The 16,826-nt window shown below is 51.4% G+C and overlaps 5 protein-coding genes across 5 annotated transcripts; 2 read left to right on the plus strand and 3 right to left on the minus strand.

The window, feature by feature from the left end:
* Window positions 1-970: 970 nt before the first annotated feature.
* NFIA_036500 (uncharacterized protein) lies at window positions 971-1,940 on the plus strand (the record flags this gene model as incomplete). The annotated part of the gene is made up of 3 exons (XM_001265974.1): window positions 971-998; window positions 1,054-1,077; window positions 1,129-1,940. The coding sequence occupies 3 exons, from the start codon at window positions 971-973 to the stop codon at window positions 1,938-1,940; spliced, it is 864 nt and encodes a 287-aa protein (XP_001265975.1).
* A 224-nt stretch (window positions 1,941-2,164) lies between these two features.
* Window positions 2,165-3,811, minus strand: NFIA_036510 (glutathione synthase; the record flags this gene model as incomplete). Its single annotated transcript, XM_001265975.1, has 2 exons — window positions 2,165-3,413; window positions 3,510-3,811. 2 exons carry the CDS (start codon window positions 3,809-3,811, stop codon window positions 2,165-2,167), a joined length of 1,551 nt encoding a protein of 516 aa, XP_001265976.1.
* A 615-nt stretch (window positions 3,812-4,426) lies between these two features.
* On the plus strand, window positions 4,427-9,907 carry NFIA_036520 (putative SNF2 family helicase/ATPase; the record flags this gene model as incomplete). Its single annotated transcript, XM_001265976.1, has 2 exons — window positions 4,427-9,551; window positions 9,699-9,907. The coding sequence occupies 2 exons, from the start codon at window positions 4,427-4,429 to the stop codon at window positions 9,905-9,907; spliced, it is 5,334 nt and encodes a 1,777-aa protein (XP_001265977.1).
* Window positions 9,908-10,605: 698 nt separating this feature from the next.
* NFIA_036530 (DEAD/DEAH box helicase) lies at window positions 10,606-13,520 on the minus strand (the record flags this gene model as incomplete). Its single annotated transcript, XM_001265977.1, has 3 exons — window positions 10,606-11,578; window positions 11,632-12,977; window positions 13,053-13,520. The coding sequence occupies 3 exons, from the start codon at window positions 13,518-13,520 to the stop codon at window positions 10,606-10,608; spliced, it is 2,787 nt and encodes a 928-aa protein (XP_001265978.1).
* Window positions 13,521-13,845: 325 nt separating this feature from the next.
* On the minus strand, window positions 13,846-15,737 carry NFIA_036540 (MFS transporter; the record flags this gene model as incomplete). The annotated part of the gene is made up of 2 exons (XM_001265978.1): window positions 13,846-14,261; window positions 14,315-15,737. 2 exons carry the CDS (start codon window positions 15,735-15,737, stop codon window positions 13,846-13,848), a joined length of 1,839 nt encoding a protein of 612 aa, XP_001265979.1.
* Between the last annotated feature and the right edge of the window lie 1,089 nt (window positions 15,738-16,826).

A 16,826-nucleotide genomic window follows, 5' to 3' on the forward strand; every position in this document is an offset into this window, starting at 1 on the left:
GGCTAGCTCTACCTTTCAATATCTGCGCTTCTTGTTTTTAGTTTCCCTGCTTAGTGGGCGTCTGGTGTGGCTTTGTCAATTTGTCTTCTGTCCTGTTCTCTTGTTGTCTGGCGGCCTTTCGTTTCTACAGATACCCCTTCAAGCGGAGGAGTCCTCGATTTCCCGGGAACGTTGCTGGAGCGGAGTTGGCCAGGCAGTCGTCTTCGGGTTGCCATGTCTATTGTTATCGTTTGAGCTTTGTGTCTTTCTTTGCTTTCTGCTTTTCAACAGCTATATGCTGTCCACTGGGCTTCTGGACCCTCTCAGTATGAATGGTGTCGTTCAGATAAGGTTGATTGCCAAGGCGGCGTTCCGCGGATAGCGTGACAGCCAGGGTTGCACTTTCCTCTTTGGGCAGAGTGATCCCATCAGCGAAATCAATTGTTTCCTCAATTCACTTCATTTTCGTAGAGGTCGTGAATGCAGTATTAGCTGCATTAGCTCATTCGGCTTTGATGTAATACTTCATACTATTCTTCGTGTATATCCCCAGTCCTGAAGCCTAAAACGGCGCATTAGCGGCATTACTGGCCAAGATGCGGAAGTATGCGCTCATAAACCTTTGCCATCACTAAGCGGATTTATATAAAGATGTATAGTTATTTAAGTTTATTACAAGATGGAATTGCTCGCAGATTCACGTTGCAGCTATGCATATCTTATTTAAACAGATACAGTGTTACTTTGGTTCAGTAGAATATTCCAGTCTGTAGAGGGATATTTCTCTCTGAGTATTCCAGCATATGCACATTCTCAGGTTCTGCTCAGGCAAGCATCGCTAGCACCGAGCTGTTCGCAATGATTTCTGCTGTTGTATTCACAATGCCTCAGCACTCAGGTATAAATATGAGATTTTACTTCTTTTTTTCCTTCTGTATAAACAATTCTACTCTCTACTTTAATAACACATCTAAGGCTATTTTTCATCAATATGTTCTCACCACCTGTTGATCCTCCTGGTATGTCCCGTTCGTTGCATATCAATGTCTCAGTTACTAATATGCTACGTCTTAGCTATGCAGCAGTTGACATGCCATCGTCAGTGTTGCATGTTCCTCGTTAAGCAATGTCATACTAAAACACCTCCAGATGACGCCCCTCCTGACCGATACCACACCTGCCTTAACACCCACCACGCAGCCTACTCCGAGAACAATCTACCACCTCTCCTCTTCCGCCTGGAGGCCCCACGCTTCGATGATCTCCCTCCACTCAGCAACCTCATCGAGAACAACCAAGTCGTCAAAGACCATGACGGCCGCCCCCTCCGCGCCTTTCCCTTCCTACCAAGATACATCTCCATCCGCCCGGCAGCCTGGCTCCTCGAGTACTGGATGCGTACAGACCCACGCCTCACATACCGCGACATCAAAGCGCGGATGGTCGTCCCTGCAGCCCAGCGCCCGCGCGAGAACACCCTCAACATGCGCCGAGAACGCCAGTGCAGAAATCCACTGGCGCTATCCTGCTGGACGAGTCACCGCCGCGCCGTGGGGAAAGTCGAGGTCGAGCGTGTTGCGCGCTGGTCGCTGGAGCAGATTAGGTATAACACGACTATGGACATCGAGTACGCGAGGGGCGCGGGCCCGGGCTCTGGCGACCAGCGGACTGCGGTGCGACTGCGCTCCAGGACTCTGGCTGGCGGTGCGCCGGCGTACTACCCTCTGGATTTGTTTCTGGATGGTGGAGAGGTCCATGTGCCCAGTCAGCGGATCGGCGAGGCGTTGAGTCTCTTCTGGCAGTTGTCGGAGAGGGCTTCGCGGCTCCGGCTCGGGAGTTGGAGGCTGCTTCCGGCTGAGGAGCTCCCTGAAGCGTGGCGGCGGGGGACGCAGCGTGGGAATATGGGCGATGTGAGGGATTTGGAGGCTGTTTCAAGGCTGTCTGAGATTGTCGAGCAGTAGAGGTGGGCCAGTCATCCAGGAGGATGCGGTGGAGCGTCTCTTGTATATTGATTTGGTTGGGAGAAGATGTAATCCCAAGTTTGAATAACATTAGTTTGTCGTTCACGTCTTTGACACAGTGATATTGGAAATTGGACTATAGAAATCGACCACCTGATTCATGTAAAGGACTGTAGTAGCCGAAGAGATGTATCTATCAGTAACAGAGGATTTGTCAAGGAACTTTAGTAAAGAAGAATGCTATCTAGACTGGAGAATCCCGTGGCCACTCCCCCCTCATTAACACCCTTCGCCTTGGTCCTCATCAACCACCCGCCTTGCTCGTTCTGCAGGACACTTCCATTGGATTGATCCCAGAGAATGGTGCCATAGATACCTAACTCCCCAATGACTTTGCCGCTGAGAACCTCGCCATCACTCCTCAAAGCCACATTCTTGGCCTCAGCAGGTGGACGGATCAGTTCCATCAGGATCCATCGCTTCCATTCACTTTCTGGAATTGACCGTAAGAAGTCCGGAATGGCAGACTTATAAACGTTGTTGCCGCCTCCTTCCCGCTGCGGTTTGAGCACGTGGTTGAGAGCTGTTTCGGGGTTCAGAGCCAATTCTCGGCCGCGTCCGCTTGAAGAAAGATCGTATTGAGGCGCAAATGTTTCCCGTAAGCGAGCAATAGTGGCCGGATCGGTGTCTGCCATGAAGTTCGCAAGGTGATCGGGCCCTGCAGTCTCTGCCAGCACTTGTTGTATAATCTTAGATCCTGCCAACTGGTTCAGGACGGTGGGGCATTTGATCGCTGCAGAACGCTCCAACTGTGTCCGTGCCTCCCAGTCACGCTCGGAGGTGTAATCAGTCGGGGCATAGAAGCAGCGGAGGTATACAGTTGTCACTTCAAACTGCGTGTCTGGTAAATGAGGGGGTCGGTAGATAAGAGGCCGAGAGGCGTTCGAGGCAGGAATCGATGTATGATCCAAGACCTCGGTACTGTGTAGTCGGAAAACGGGTATCTTGTGAACGGTAGTGAGCTGTCTGGAGAGTGCTAACTGGTCAAATATGTTTCGTTCGTTCTCTTGTACCACGAACAGAATACACGTGGGAAGAGCCGGGGTCGACTTCGAAGGCCCGTAAGCGGAATGCGCGGCAGCCAGCCCGGCTGACAAGGTTTCCACAGCGGTATTCTCGGGAGGTACATTCGACTCAAATAGTGGGTGGGAAGGATAAGAAATGGGATAGCCTGGCGGGGAGGTAAGAAGCTCTGAATGGAGCTTTCGCACCAGAGAAGATAGGCCGCCGAAGGACGACGAGATAGTGTTGAACTCCACTTGCTTCAAAGACGGGGCGTCCGCGTTTGTCGGAGCGTGAGCCATGTAATCGGATCGATATAATCCAAGGGACAAATTCTGAACATAACCCTCCTTCTTGACTGAGACGTGAACTTTCCACAGACCGGAGATGAAGTCGTCAACGTCAATCAGACTATAGGTCAAACAGTTTTTAGTTCAGAACTCTCCACAGATGTTGTACTCCGAAAAGCATTGCATTGAATCCCACAGAAAAGCATCAGAGTCTTACTCTTCCATAATCTTGCCAAGCCATTCCTCATTACATGTAATTGCGGCATAAAGCTGGTTGTACACGGTCTGCAACGCCTTGGCCTCTTCGAAACATGCCCTTGGGAACAGACTCGGAAATAACGTCACTGGAGCATTCGTCGCCAATACACCATACGGGTCAGACTCTTCTGAAACGAACGAAAGATGAGGTCGGACCATCAAGCCATTTTGCGTAGCCCAATCCTTGATAGTCTTCACCAGAAAGTCCTTCTGTGCGGGGTTCAGTTCCGGAGGATAATTAGTATAGATCGAGTCACTCATTATGAAGAGCGATGTATATCCTGCAATATGGAATCTCAGCCCTCAAATAAGTCCAGAGAAGCAGTTTGAGATCAATTGAGGACTGTGCAGGTGCGAATAAATCAACATCTCCTGCAAGAAAAGGCCATTATTAATACTGTCGATGAGGGGCCGTCGGCGATTAATCATCGGAGCTTTGGTGGGACTACGCCGCATACCGCCTGTTGTACCGCCTTACATACCGGCAGAAAAAGAGCTCTATCGCGATAACCGACCGCCGATCGCCATTTTCGGCAGTATCAGTTTGGCGCGTCTCGTTCCATAACGCGATCAGTTCATCAGAATCCTTCCGTTACCCATATGCTCAGCAGCTAGGTTTTTGGTGAATGCGAGATCTGTGAGATCGCCGACTCTCTTGTCCCTCTCAGTAGCTCGCCCAATTCTTTTTGACTTTCTTGATCGTCCTTCGCTTCTCTCAGATCTCGCCTCTCCTGTGACCCAATGGTGCCTTATCACTCAAGAGAAAACTCAGTTTTAGTGATAATCTGGGCCTGCTGATGGGCTTACTGTAAGATACTGCTGGCTTCAACTCACTGCGTTGAGATTCCATTAACGAAATTAGCTCCACCAGGCGGAATGGAAGCTGATGATGGAGATCCCCTCGACTGGACAGTTGACGAGGTAGTAGCCTTCCTCTGCCATAATCCTGAGACACCATGGTCCCAGTCTGCGTCGCAGGCCCCTCGGCCAAACCCTGTCCAATTCGAAGCCGCTCTTCGAGAAAATTTGATAACCGGGGAGGTGCTGTTGCATGATGTCGACAAGGAGACTCTACGGGAAGAGCTTGGACTCAAAGCTATCGGTCATCGTAGCTCTATGCTTATGGCAATACGTTACCTTCAGCGACGTTCTCAAAAATTCCAGCGTTCTAGGGTGGAGCTTGCTTCCCAACTTGATAATCGTCGGTACTCAGTTACCCCAAGTCACCTAACGGCTGTTATTCCGGGCCCTTTTGAAGAATTCTCGTCACCGATCCATCAGAACTCTGTGCTGCCAGCAGCGACTCCTCAAAATCTGATGCAACGCCCTCGTTGGGTGACCCCCTCAGCATCTACAGTATCCCAAACTAAAAGGACCTTTCCCCCGGATGCCGCGACTTCCAGTGAGCTGAGGGGCGACGAGTCTACTACAACGACCGTTACTGCTAAAGGCAGTGAAAGTGCAACCACTACCAGCGAGAGACGTCCAAGCATCGCCCCACCTGCGGAACAACGTGAAGACCCATCCAACCCCGGCGAACGCGTGCGTGCTTATGAACACATCGTGGTTGATGCTGAAGGAAAGAAGCGACGCAGGCTGGATTTGAGCTCTCTGCCCGAGTCACAAAAGAGCCCTCGTGCCTCGAAGTCCTCGAACTCTCCTCAAGACAAGGACTGGTACATGGGACCAGATCGGATTCTGCCTTCGCAATTATTCTATCCGTCTATCTCTGATGAGGAGGATCATTCGTTTGTAATGCTTGGTCCTCTGAATTTGCCTACCGCTCAGCGCCACTTCGTGAGAAAATGCATGAACTATTTTCTCAGACAGAAGCCCATTCAGTTGAGCTCTGATAACGAAAGCAGTCAGATGGCTCTGATCCCATACGACCACTCGAGTGTGAGCGAGCACGACAAGAGATTTTTCACTTTGTACACTGCCACAAGTGGAAATGTGTCAGTCACACAAGAGGACATAAAGAAATGGCCCCAGTTAGAACAAGCAGGGGCTGCCGGTTCGCGACTGTCGCAAACACTGGAACCATCCGACCCTTATTCATATCTTCTTCAGAAATACCCTGCTGCTGAAGACAACCAAGATGTCTGCCCATTATACGGTGACTCGGGTTCAGAAGGAGAGTTTGATGAAGAAACTTGGCAGGAGATTGATAATGAACGCGATGATGCTGCTCAAAGTAAACCGGCAAAGCTGACTCCCGCTGAGGTTGACTCAGTGATCGAATATTGTATGGCTGAGTTTGTGAATCGGTGGCGCCAGAATGGCTTACCAAAGGAGGAATATAAGGCCCGGAAGCTTTGGGTCACAGCCCGAAGGGCGAAGTCTACTTACCAAAGAATCAAGGCCATTAATCGCGACATCACCTTGCTGGAGAAACGGTTAGGCAAAGTGCTCGAAGCAATACGCGGAAGTGAATATGCCTCAAAATCGGAGCTACAAACTCAATGTCAAAGCATGGAGCAGACTGTTATCGATATACAGAAGCAAAAGTGGCGTATCTCGGTCTTGGAGGAAGAGAAGTGTCCGCCAAAAGTTGCTTCTGCCCCCAAACCAAAGCCATTGCCAAAGCCAAAGCCTAGCGCCGCGGACGAGGAGTCTCTTCACTCCGAATCTGATGGCATTTCTGACTTCCAGGATGACTTCATTGACGACTCCGAAGCTCAGGAAGGGGCCTCGTCTGTTGAAAACTCTGGAAACGTGGACAGCGTCGACAGAAGGCATACGCCGGCGCCGACGCCCTCAACGTCCGAAAGCGATGATGACATTATCAGTCCTTCGGGAATCAGACGTAAATCAAGGGCCAAGAGGTCGCCTTTCATGGCAACCAGCTCACCCTCTCCTGTCCCTTCCGGAAGCGCGCAACAGGCAGAGATTATAGACCTCACAATGGACTCTCCTCCAGCTTCAACAGACGAATTCAGGATCGAAACACCGCCACTCAATCCTGTGCGACCACCCAGGTTGACAGAATCGGACGACGTTAGCTTGAAGGTCGAACGAAGTCCTTCAATATCTCCTCCTCCCCAACTCAGCTCCAATGTAGTCGTCGAGATTCCGAAGCGAAGACCAGAAACCATCAACCAGAAACCTGAAGGGTCGAAATCGACGCACAAGCTCAACACGCCAGATCTGCCTGACCACAATGATTTCGATGGTCTGCTGTCCTACCCTTGGGAACTTCTCGAGGAACGCCACGATCGCCGTAGATTGCTTGCAAAGTTAATTGCGACCATGCCGGACTACGAGCGTGAAGAGATGGCTTCATTAATACCTGAATACGAATATGATGAGTTGAAGGACATTGTCAAACAGGCTCTGGGAGTCCTTTCGGAAGGCCAGGAGGAGATACCCGAAATCGATAGTGGAAAGAGCCGGCTGTTAATGCGGACCGCCTCACAATTTGTGTCATGGGTGAATTGCATGTACATGGAAAAAGCGATCAGCAGGAAGCGTATCCGCAAGGCACAGGAAGAGATTGCTGACTTTAAAGTCTTCCACAAAGAGTTTTGCAAGGGACTAGGACTCTGCAAAGGTCGGAAGTTCGATAGAGAACCGAACGAAAAGAGCACTCGCACCTCAAGCGAGCATGTCGATGAGTCGGAGGAAGAAAAGTCTGAACATGTCAATGCGCCTCACAGGAAGCGGAAGAAGGAAGTCAAAGAAAGTCAAGATGCCAAACGAAATCAAGCAAGTGCACAGCAGCGTGTAGCGCGGCAGGAAAAAGAGCGAAGACGGCTTGAACACAAGATGAAGCTTATGGGTGTGAGCAACACCGATCCTACTCGTCAAGCAGTGAGCTTTGGAGACCCAACCATCTCCTTGGATCCGCATATTGGTCAACGCGTAAAGCCGCATCAACTGAATGGCATTCAGTTTATGTGGCGAGAGCTGATACAGGACGAGAAGCAACAAGGCTGTCTACTGGCCCACACGATGGGGTTGGGAAAGACAATGCAGGTTATCTCGCTGCTCAATACTATCTCTGCTGCGGCTGCTTCCAATGATCCAAAGATCAGCGAGCAGGTCCCCGAGTGCTTCCACCGATCACAAACGTTGATTCTTTGTCCTTCGTCACTGATCGATAATTGGTACGAGGAGTTCCTCATGTGGACTCCTGAAGAGTCACGCATTGGGCCTCTCAGAAAAGTTACGGCTTCGATGATAGCAGTTTCTGAGAGGTTGCGAGAAGTGTCTGATTGGGATAAAGAAGGTGGAATTCTGATCATGAGCTACGACATATTCCGCAAATGGATACACAATAAGGAGACGAAAAAGATGCAGAAACCTCTACGAGATGATGAACATGCAAACGTGAAGAAATGGCTTCTGGAGGGTCCAAACATTATTGTCGCCGACGAAGCTCATAAAATGAAGAATTCCACTTCGGGAATATCTCGAGCGGCTGTGCAGTTTCGTTCTAAGAGTCGCATCGCCCTGACTGGTTCTCCCCTTGCTAACAACTTGACTGACTACTTCACCATGGTGGACTGGATTGCTAAAGGCTATCTTGGGGAATTTCCTGAATTCAAGGCAAACTATGTGGAGCCCCTCGAGGAAGGTCTTTACGTGGACAGCACACACTATGAGAGAAGAAGATCGCTCAAGAAGCTTCAGGTTCTCAAGGAGATTCTTGAACCGAAAGTTAACCGCGCCGCTATCACCGTGCTGGAGGGCGATATGCCGCCAAAGGTCGAATTTGTCATCACTGTTCCCTTAACCGAACTGCAACGGGCAGCGTACGATTCATACGTTGACTCTGTAGTTCAGGGGAAGACTGAAGTTGGAACTGCAAAGCTTTGGACGTGGATGGCCATCCTCGGCCTGTGCAATAATCATCCAGCTTGCTTCAGGGACAAGCTGCTCAGCCGCGCTAATGAGGCGCAAAGGGCAGGGTCAAGCTTGGATGAGATGCTACCGGGTGATGAACCTATAACCCAAGCAGGCATTCCTGATTCCGAGAAGCTGGTTTCTGAGCAAGAGCGGCTATTCGCCAATATTCCTGACATGAACGCGCTGAATCTGTCGTATCGGGCACAGCTTCTCGACAGGATCATCAGCGAGTCCATCAAGGCCGGTGACAAGGTGTTGGTGTTCTCTCACAGCATACCGACTCTCGATTATGTTGAGCACGTCCTCAAGATCTCCAAACGTAGCTATCGCCGTTTAGACGGGAAGACTCCCATCAGCACTCGACAAGCGGCGACCAAGAGTTTCAATACCGTTTCTGAGGAGAAAGTGTACCTCATCTCAACCCGTGCGGGTGGCTTGGGCTTGAATATTCCGGGTGCGAATCGCGTCGTGATATTCGACTTCTCATTCAATCCTATCTGGGAAGAACAGGCTGTCGGACGTGCATATCGTCTAGGTCAACAAAAGCCGGTATTTGTTTACCGCTTTATTGCTGGAGGAACCTTCGAGGAGATTATCTACAACAAGGCCATCTTTAAGACTCAGCTTGCCGTTCGGGTTGTGGACAAGAAGAACCCGATTCGCTGGGCGTCTAAGAAGCTCAATGAGTATCTCTTCCCCGCTAAATCGGTAAAGCAGCATGACATTTCCGAATTTGTGGGAAAAGATCCTCATGTGCTGGACAAAATAATCAAAGAAGACAACGGCGAGGAACGCGCAATCCGGAAGATCGCTCTCACCGAGACCTTCCAGAGAGAAGACAATGACAAGCTCACAGAAGAGGAAAGGAAGGATGTCCAGCAAGAGCTCGACGAAGAACGGCTTAGGCGTACTGATCCCCAGGCATACCAGCGGCTGATATTTGAGAGACAGAGGAGGGAAGAGCTCGTGAGAGATGCGGCGAGACGCAGAGAGGCGGAGAGACTAGCAACAATGGTGCCCATGTCTCAGCCTCAAGGGCAAAGCTGGCCTGGCAGACCAATCCTGCCCATTCACTACGCGGCCGCGCAGCAAGCCCGTGTCCCATCATCTCAAGTGCCTCCACCATCTACAGCTCCCTCTAGGTCTCGTGACTGTGGGCACCGTGTTCATACTTATGATGATGGCCCATTCGCTCATGCACGTAACAGGCCCATCTCGCCACGCTCTCAGCCCACGTCGAACGCAGAGCTGGCCGTGTCTCAAAATGGGGCAGTTGACGGCACTTAGCCTGCGTATCGAGCTCAGACCGGCCCGCCGCAGCACGACGGCATGGTCCCTTCCGCTCTTTCAGAACCGTCTTCGCCGTCCTCGAACCCACCATTACTCATAGAAAGCCGCAGTGCAAGTCCTGAGTCGCAGCCCATGCAGTTATCGGACGGGGGCAGCTCGCAACCTACACAGTCAAAGGATGGCAAGAAGGACGGAGGAAGCTCCTGCAAGACGCAGTAGCGATCCCGGCGTTGCTAATCTTAGATTCTATTCTCTTTCTCTTTTGTTGATTGCGAGCATTTGATCTCATGATATCCCATCAGTTCCTGCGAGCATAGCATGGTTGTCCCTGCGTTTCGTGGCACCCTGCGGGGCTCTTCTCGTTTACATTCTTCCTTCTACCGTTATCCTTCTACTGTTAATACTTCACTTCTTTCGTATTTCATTTTTCGTGTGAATATGTCTTTCTCTTTCTCTTGAATCTGAATTTTCAATCTTCAATTTTCAATTTTCATTACCGGGATTCGCACAGACAAGGCAAGGCGTTTCAGCGTGGTCGATTCTTAGAGAAATACAATGAACAAACTACGGCCGTCTACAAATTTATTTCATGATTCCACGTAATGAGGTATGTTGTAGGACAACTCGAGCTCGAGAATGGAGTCTATCAAAACTTTCTCTAAATCTAAAACGAGATAATTTTTCTGTGTACTCTGACCAGCATGCTGTAAAGGAAATTTCTAGACTAAACCGAGAATTTCAAATAATCACACAGAGTAAGAAGAGAAACATCGACATCACTAGTCTAGATGTGGAAAACGCGAGATACTCGATACCATATAGTCGAACAAAAGAGAAGTTAGAGAAAGACAGAGAGTATGGCTGGGGTATCGAGCATCGTACAGCAAACAGAGAGACAAGAGGGCAAGCCCTACCCGTTAGGTAAGGAGTTTTTCCAGATCCGCGATCCGGGTAGCCCGATCGTCGACCTTCTTATCCTTCTCGCGGAAGGCCGCCAGCATCAACTTGCGCTTCGTGTCCTGGATCTCCAGCACGCGGTCTTCGATGGTGTTTTCCATGACGAGACGCCAGACGGTTGTCTCGCGCTTCTGGCCGAGACGGTAGACGCGGTCGACGGCCTGGTCCTCGATTGCGGGGGCCCACCAGCTATCGGCCAGGATGGCCTGGTTGGCCGCGACGAGGTTCAAGCCGACGCTGCAGACGCTCAGACTCGCGAGGAGGACCTTGCACTGTGGGTCCTTGGAGAACTTGTATGTGGAGGCGTCGCGGGCCGTCGACTTCATACTGCCGTCGATGCGGGCGTATCCGATGCCGTGGCGTTGCAGGTGAGGCTCGACAAGGGTAAGGAATGAGGTCCATTGGCTGAAGACGACGGTTTTGGTGTCGGGTGCTTGGCCCTGCGCGGTGAGGATTTTGATCAGGGCTTCGATCTTGCTGCTTGGGTTGTTCGGGTCTGCGTCGACGTCGTCGTTGGCGCTTTCGCCGAGATCCACGGCGGGGGCGACGAGGGTGGAGGTGTCGTCGATATTGGCGCGGCAGAGGGGGCACTTGTGCTGTCGCTCGATGACTTGCTCTATGCAGCCTCGGTCGTAGGAATGGCCGCAAGCGGTGATAACGGGCTGCTCTAGCGTATCGAGACAAATAGGGCACATTTCCTGGCTCTCGATTCTGAGCTGCAGCATGTCCTGAAGGGCTTTAATGTTCTCCGGGGTCAATGGGACGACCTTGTGCTTCTCCAGTAGACCCGCGAGGGCGTCAATGCGATGTTTGCAGAGCGCCCAATGGTTGCAAACTTGTCGCATACGGAGAAGGACTTCAAGCACATGAGAATACGTGGTGCCTCCCTTCTCTCTGGACTTGAAGTCCATGAGCATACCTTTCGCTTCGGATCTGTAAACTGTCAGCAGGCGGTCGTCGACTTAATAGCGAGAGGGGAAACGTACTGGAACATGTCATATTTCTCTTGCTCATGAGGATGAAACTTGATGCGCAGCACACGCGAGGTGAGGGCCGGCAGGCGCAGGTTGACAAATTCCATGTCCTTTCTTCGCCTCAGGCAGATTGCGCTCATCAGTGCCTGGAGGAGGAGACGACCATTTGGATCGTCAGAGGTCAGAGGGCGAATGAGAACGCTGTTGAAGACTGCCATGTCTTCCAAGCCACCAGTCAGTCTCAGGAAGCGAATCTGGGAATACAGATCCTTCAAACTGTTCACAATGGGCGTGCCGGTCAAGGTCCAACGCGAATCCGCGCGCAGGTTGCAAGCAGCCAGCGCACCCTTAGCTCGGGGGTTTCGAATTGTGTGCCCCTCGTCGAGCACGACACGACGCCAATGAACGGCAAATAGTCCCCGCTTAGGCGCTGCTTTGGCACTCGGATCATACTCCACAGCGAGAGCACCGTAGCTCGTGATTACCACATCATACTCATCGAGTTTTGCAGCCTCTTTCTTCCCAGCACCATGGTAGATGAGCACACTTGGCGTGCTCTCACTGTGGGTATGGTCTTTGATCTGGTTTCTCCAGTTGCTCATGACTCCGACAGGTGCTATGATCAGAGTGGTCTTGGATGACTCCGGGGTATTTGGCTGAGAGTTGGCCAAAATCAATGATATGATTTGGATTGTCTTGCCCAGACCCATATCGTCGGCCAAAATACCGCCACTTGCAAGAGGGGGTGGAATAGCCGTTGAGTAGTTTGTAGCGATATTGGTGAATCGGTTCCCAGCTCTCTTCCAAAGCTGCACCACGTCCTGAGAAACAGGCCCAGGCAGTTGCGGAGACTCCTTTTCGATCATCCACGCCAGCCCCTGCCGCTGGTACGGAAGAAGCTCGGTGGACAGCGCCGCAGGTGTATCTGCCATAGGCATATTGACCAAGTCTGCCTCATTCAAACCGAAATTCTCCGTCACCTGGCCAATATCACGAGGGTTAAAGGTGCTGCTCTGACCAATAATGTCTTCCAAACTCTCCCCAGTCTGACCGAAACCGTCACCGGCGTAAAGGTTAGCATACAGTGGGTTAATGCTGGCCTCCCACTGCTGCCCATTGCCCGATGCCAGACCGCGGCCCCTTTTGGCAGCCTCCTTCTGCGCCCGCTCGCGCTGTTTGCGCTCCTGAGTCTCCCACCGATTAAATTCGGTCAGCGGAAGTCGATCATCAATCATCATGCGCTTCAGACGCTGCCGCTCTTCCGGATGACTGGTACCGTACAGCTTCAGCAGAATTGGGCACGTAAACGAGCCAATCTCCCCCGTCAACATGCCTTCGATAAACATCGACTTCGAGTCCTACGTTGAATTCAACGTTAAATCGAGTCCAGAAACATACCATTTTCTTTACGGAAGCCGCGTTTCATCCCTTACCATATACTTTGCCAATCGAGCAGCTACATCTCGGGGAATATGACCAATCTGATCCCCCATGACGTTCAAAACCTGGATCGCATTCCGGTCATACGGGTTATTAGGCTCACGATGCAGAAGCACGTGTTCGCCAACAGTCGCGTAGCCATTGTAGTACCGGACGCCCACGATCTTGGTTCGCAGGCTCCCGTAGTGCATGAAGCTAACATAGGAGGAATCATCCTGGCTTCCCTGGATCAGATCCTCGGCTTCCGCGTCGTCCTCTCCATCCAGAACAATGGCCTGAGAGGACTGGCTGAGCGGCACAAACTCGGTACTCTCGCCGAATCGTTGACCAGTGGTAGTCGTAGTAGCAGTTGTGTTGCTACCAGGACGCGTTGCTCTTTTCCTCTGGGGAGTAGTGTCTCTGTCGTCAACGGTGAGGTCCACTTGGTCGATGTTCCGCTTAGCACGCGGCTGCCCCATCATTGCTGCAAGGGATGGATGCTTGTCAGTTAACTCCGTTAACGACGGCTTGACGCGACGCAAATCCGGGATAGATATGGAGCAGAAGATGGGATAGTCTTAAGATTGGAGCGGAGCTTATGGATCGAACCTTACTAGATTAGGAATAGCTGACAGCTGGGCGGAAACGCGCTAAGCCACGGTCCCACGTGATCCACATTACGATCTTACTGCAACAGGAATGGGTAGAACTGCCTTAATCAGATGAGAAGAATGTCACGATCTATGGAGAGTGACGAATTCATTGTATCCATACAAAGTCTATATAAATGGCTACATTTTCGAGATTTCAGTCCTTGAACGAGTCGCGCGTGTTGACACGGTCAATTTCAAAGGGATTCGCATCGTAGACGTCCTGCGAGGTCACCATCTTCTGAGACCGATGCGATCTGGCAGACTTGGTTGAGATGGTTGATTGTCTACGACTGAGCTTAGCAGGGTCCAAGGAAACCCTGTCTACCTCTGATTCCGCAGAGGTGGGCTCCAAGGTTACCTGGCTCGGGGCCGCCATGACGCCCTGGTTTTCCTTCTCCTCTTCCTGTGGTTCTTTGACGGTTCGTTCCATCAACTTCCGCATGAATTCGTCCGACTCCGCGGCGAACTTGCATCTTCTTCGGATGACAGGCCCGTACTTGTAGAAGAGGAATGGAAAGGGGACACAGGCAAGTGCCAGGAAGGCAGGTATGGACGAGGCCCAGTGAATACCTGGACCTGGTTAATTTTCGCCTAAACAACAACACCAAAAGAAAAGGACTTACCTAACGAGCTATACATATACTTTACGAACAAGGGAAAGGCGGCGGCGAAAATCGAGCGCAGGACGGCGCTAGCAGCGAGCACGGAGGCGGCGTAGATGGTGTATGCATCGATCAGGTAGTTCATGAGGCTGAGGAAGACAAGAACCATGCCAAAGCCAAACGGCACACCAGCGGAAATACTGGCCAGATAATGGATCGAAGGGTAGTTTGTCCAGGCAAACCAGAAGAGGCCAACGGGAATGGCTACCGAAGCGACCAGACAGGGAGGCAAGCGCGCCTCAGGAGGCGCAAACCCCTTATGTGCCTCCTGGGCTCTGATATACCGCTTGTTATCATAGATGCTGAAGGCCACAGCACACATCATGCCAATCATGATCCCCAGGAAAGCCAAGCCTGACACACCTTGGTTCCAGCCTCGCTGGCCGGCAAACACGATGGGGAAGGCACCAAACATCATAAACAGAGTTCCGTACACGATTGCCATGTATACCGACAGCAAAAGAACAATGGGTTCTCGGAAAAGCAGGATCCATGGGCGGGACAGCGATATCTTCAAAGAGTGGCCAAGCGTTTTCTTTCCTTGTTCGGCTTCAATCCTGCTCTTGTAGACTTTGCCAGTAAGCTTGGAAAGCTTGATGGCTCGCTGACGAAGGAGAACGGGCGCATACGTTTCTGGGACGATGAGGCCCGCGATGATCCAGAGTGCGCCAGAAAAGATGGCCAAGAACCCCATCACCCACTTCCATCCCTCCGTCATGCCCAGGAAGCCACCGATGATGGGCCCTAGGACCGGGCCCAGGAACGGAGCCGACGCAAACAAACTCATCGCCAGACCACGTTGGCTTGCCGAGAAAAGGTCCGCGATGACACCGCCTGCGTTAGTCAAAGGGGACGATCCGAAAGCTCCGGCGAGGAATCGGAAGACAATGAGGGCTTGGATGTTCGGTGAGCCGGCGGACGCGGCGTTGAAAATGGTCAATCCGCAGTAGCTGATCAGAAAGAGATACTGTCTTCCCCAAAGCTCACTCATGGGCGCAAAAAGGAGGGGACCGATCGCGAACCCCAGCACGAATGTGGAAACGCCCAGAGTTGCTACTTCTGTGCCGACTTCAAACTGTTCCATGATCTGTTGCATGCCACCAGTGTACGCCGACGAGACCAATGACACGGCTAACGTCGCCCACGCCATAACCATGGTGTAGGTCCATTTCTTCGTCGTGGAAAATTCCAGGGGGTTCCGAGGGTCATTGAGAATCCAGGTGACTAGGTATGGGTCTTCTTCTGTGCCTGAACCGGCGAAGCGATAATCGATGATCTCTTGGGTCAGCGCACCTTGGTCAAAGACCAGACGCCAGTGCGATATCCGAGTGGGATGAACAGGCTCGATAGTATCAGCCGAAGCTGACTGGCTGTTGACGCCCATCCGTGCTAAAGGATGGGATTGTGCAGGCCGAGGGGTCGACAAACGGACGAAGAGCCACCGAGTGTGGAGGATATTCTCTAATTTTTCAGAGCTCGAATAGTACAAGTATGCCAATCATACATACTATCGGAACAACTTAGAAAGAAGACAGTCGGTAGGGTTACAGAGGAAGAACGGTGATCGGAGGTTAGTTTATATTGGGTGCATCCGAAAGAGTAGCAGCTTTGGTGGAGAATCAAAATGCCCCAGTCAAGCTGCGGCTAGAATAGCATCAGATAACGACTGGACCCAAAGAGTAAAGCCGCTGTTTTATTATCGCCAACTACTTAATAAGAGTATCTAGTGTCTCGGGAAATCGGCAAATAGTGGCGCCTTCACATCCAATAACTGGCGGGACGGCGCGACGGGCATGAGGGGAACATGGTGATTAGCTTAGCCTCTGGGCACCTACAAGGATACAACGGCGTCAGAGGCCACGAGGGTCGCTGTGTCGGATCCCATTTCTGCCGATGAAATGCAAATAATGCACCAACGGAGTGGTGACAGTGGTTGGAGTGATTGATCATAATGGGAATTGGCGTCGGGAAGCGTCCTTGGGATAGTTGAAGGTCTTAGTGCTGACCTGGTCGACGGCAACCTTGGGAGGAGTGTCAAGAGCGGATGGGGATAGGAGATTAGACGGCTTTTCCGAGTCAGGGTCATGGAGTTAGCAGCGGGGCCTAAAAGTCGGCAGAGACGGAATAAACCGACCTGATGCACAAACGGCACTGGACACTGGACACTAGACATGAGACGCATGGAAGACAACCTGATGAGGAATAGGGTATGGAAGCAGACTGAAGCAGGCAGTTCATTATTCCATTGACACTAGAGTTATGAAGGGATCCTAATGCATAAAGTCTATCAGGAATCACATAAAAGGAAAGCCAATACGAGATCATAGATACGAATGGATGGATCACTTAGCTCTTAGCCCAGTTGCTCGTTCACCGTTCCATGAGCCATTTTCTCCGATTGATGGCCAGTGGGGTTTCTCCGCTCATCTGATCTCTGGGTAGATCCTGGGGGGAGGGAATTATCCACAGTGGG

The sequence above is a fragment of the Aspergillus fischeri genome, genomic scaffold (genome assembly GCF_000149645.3).
Source record: "Aspergillus fischeri NRRL 181 1099437636247 genomic scaffold, whole genome shotgun sequence".
NCBI lineage: Eukaryota > Fungi > Ascomycota > Eurotiomycetes > Eurotiales > Aspergillaceae > Aspergillus > Aspergillus fischeri.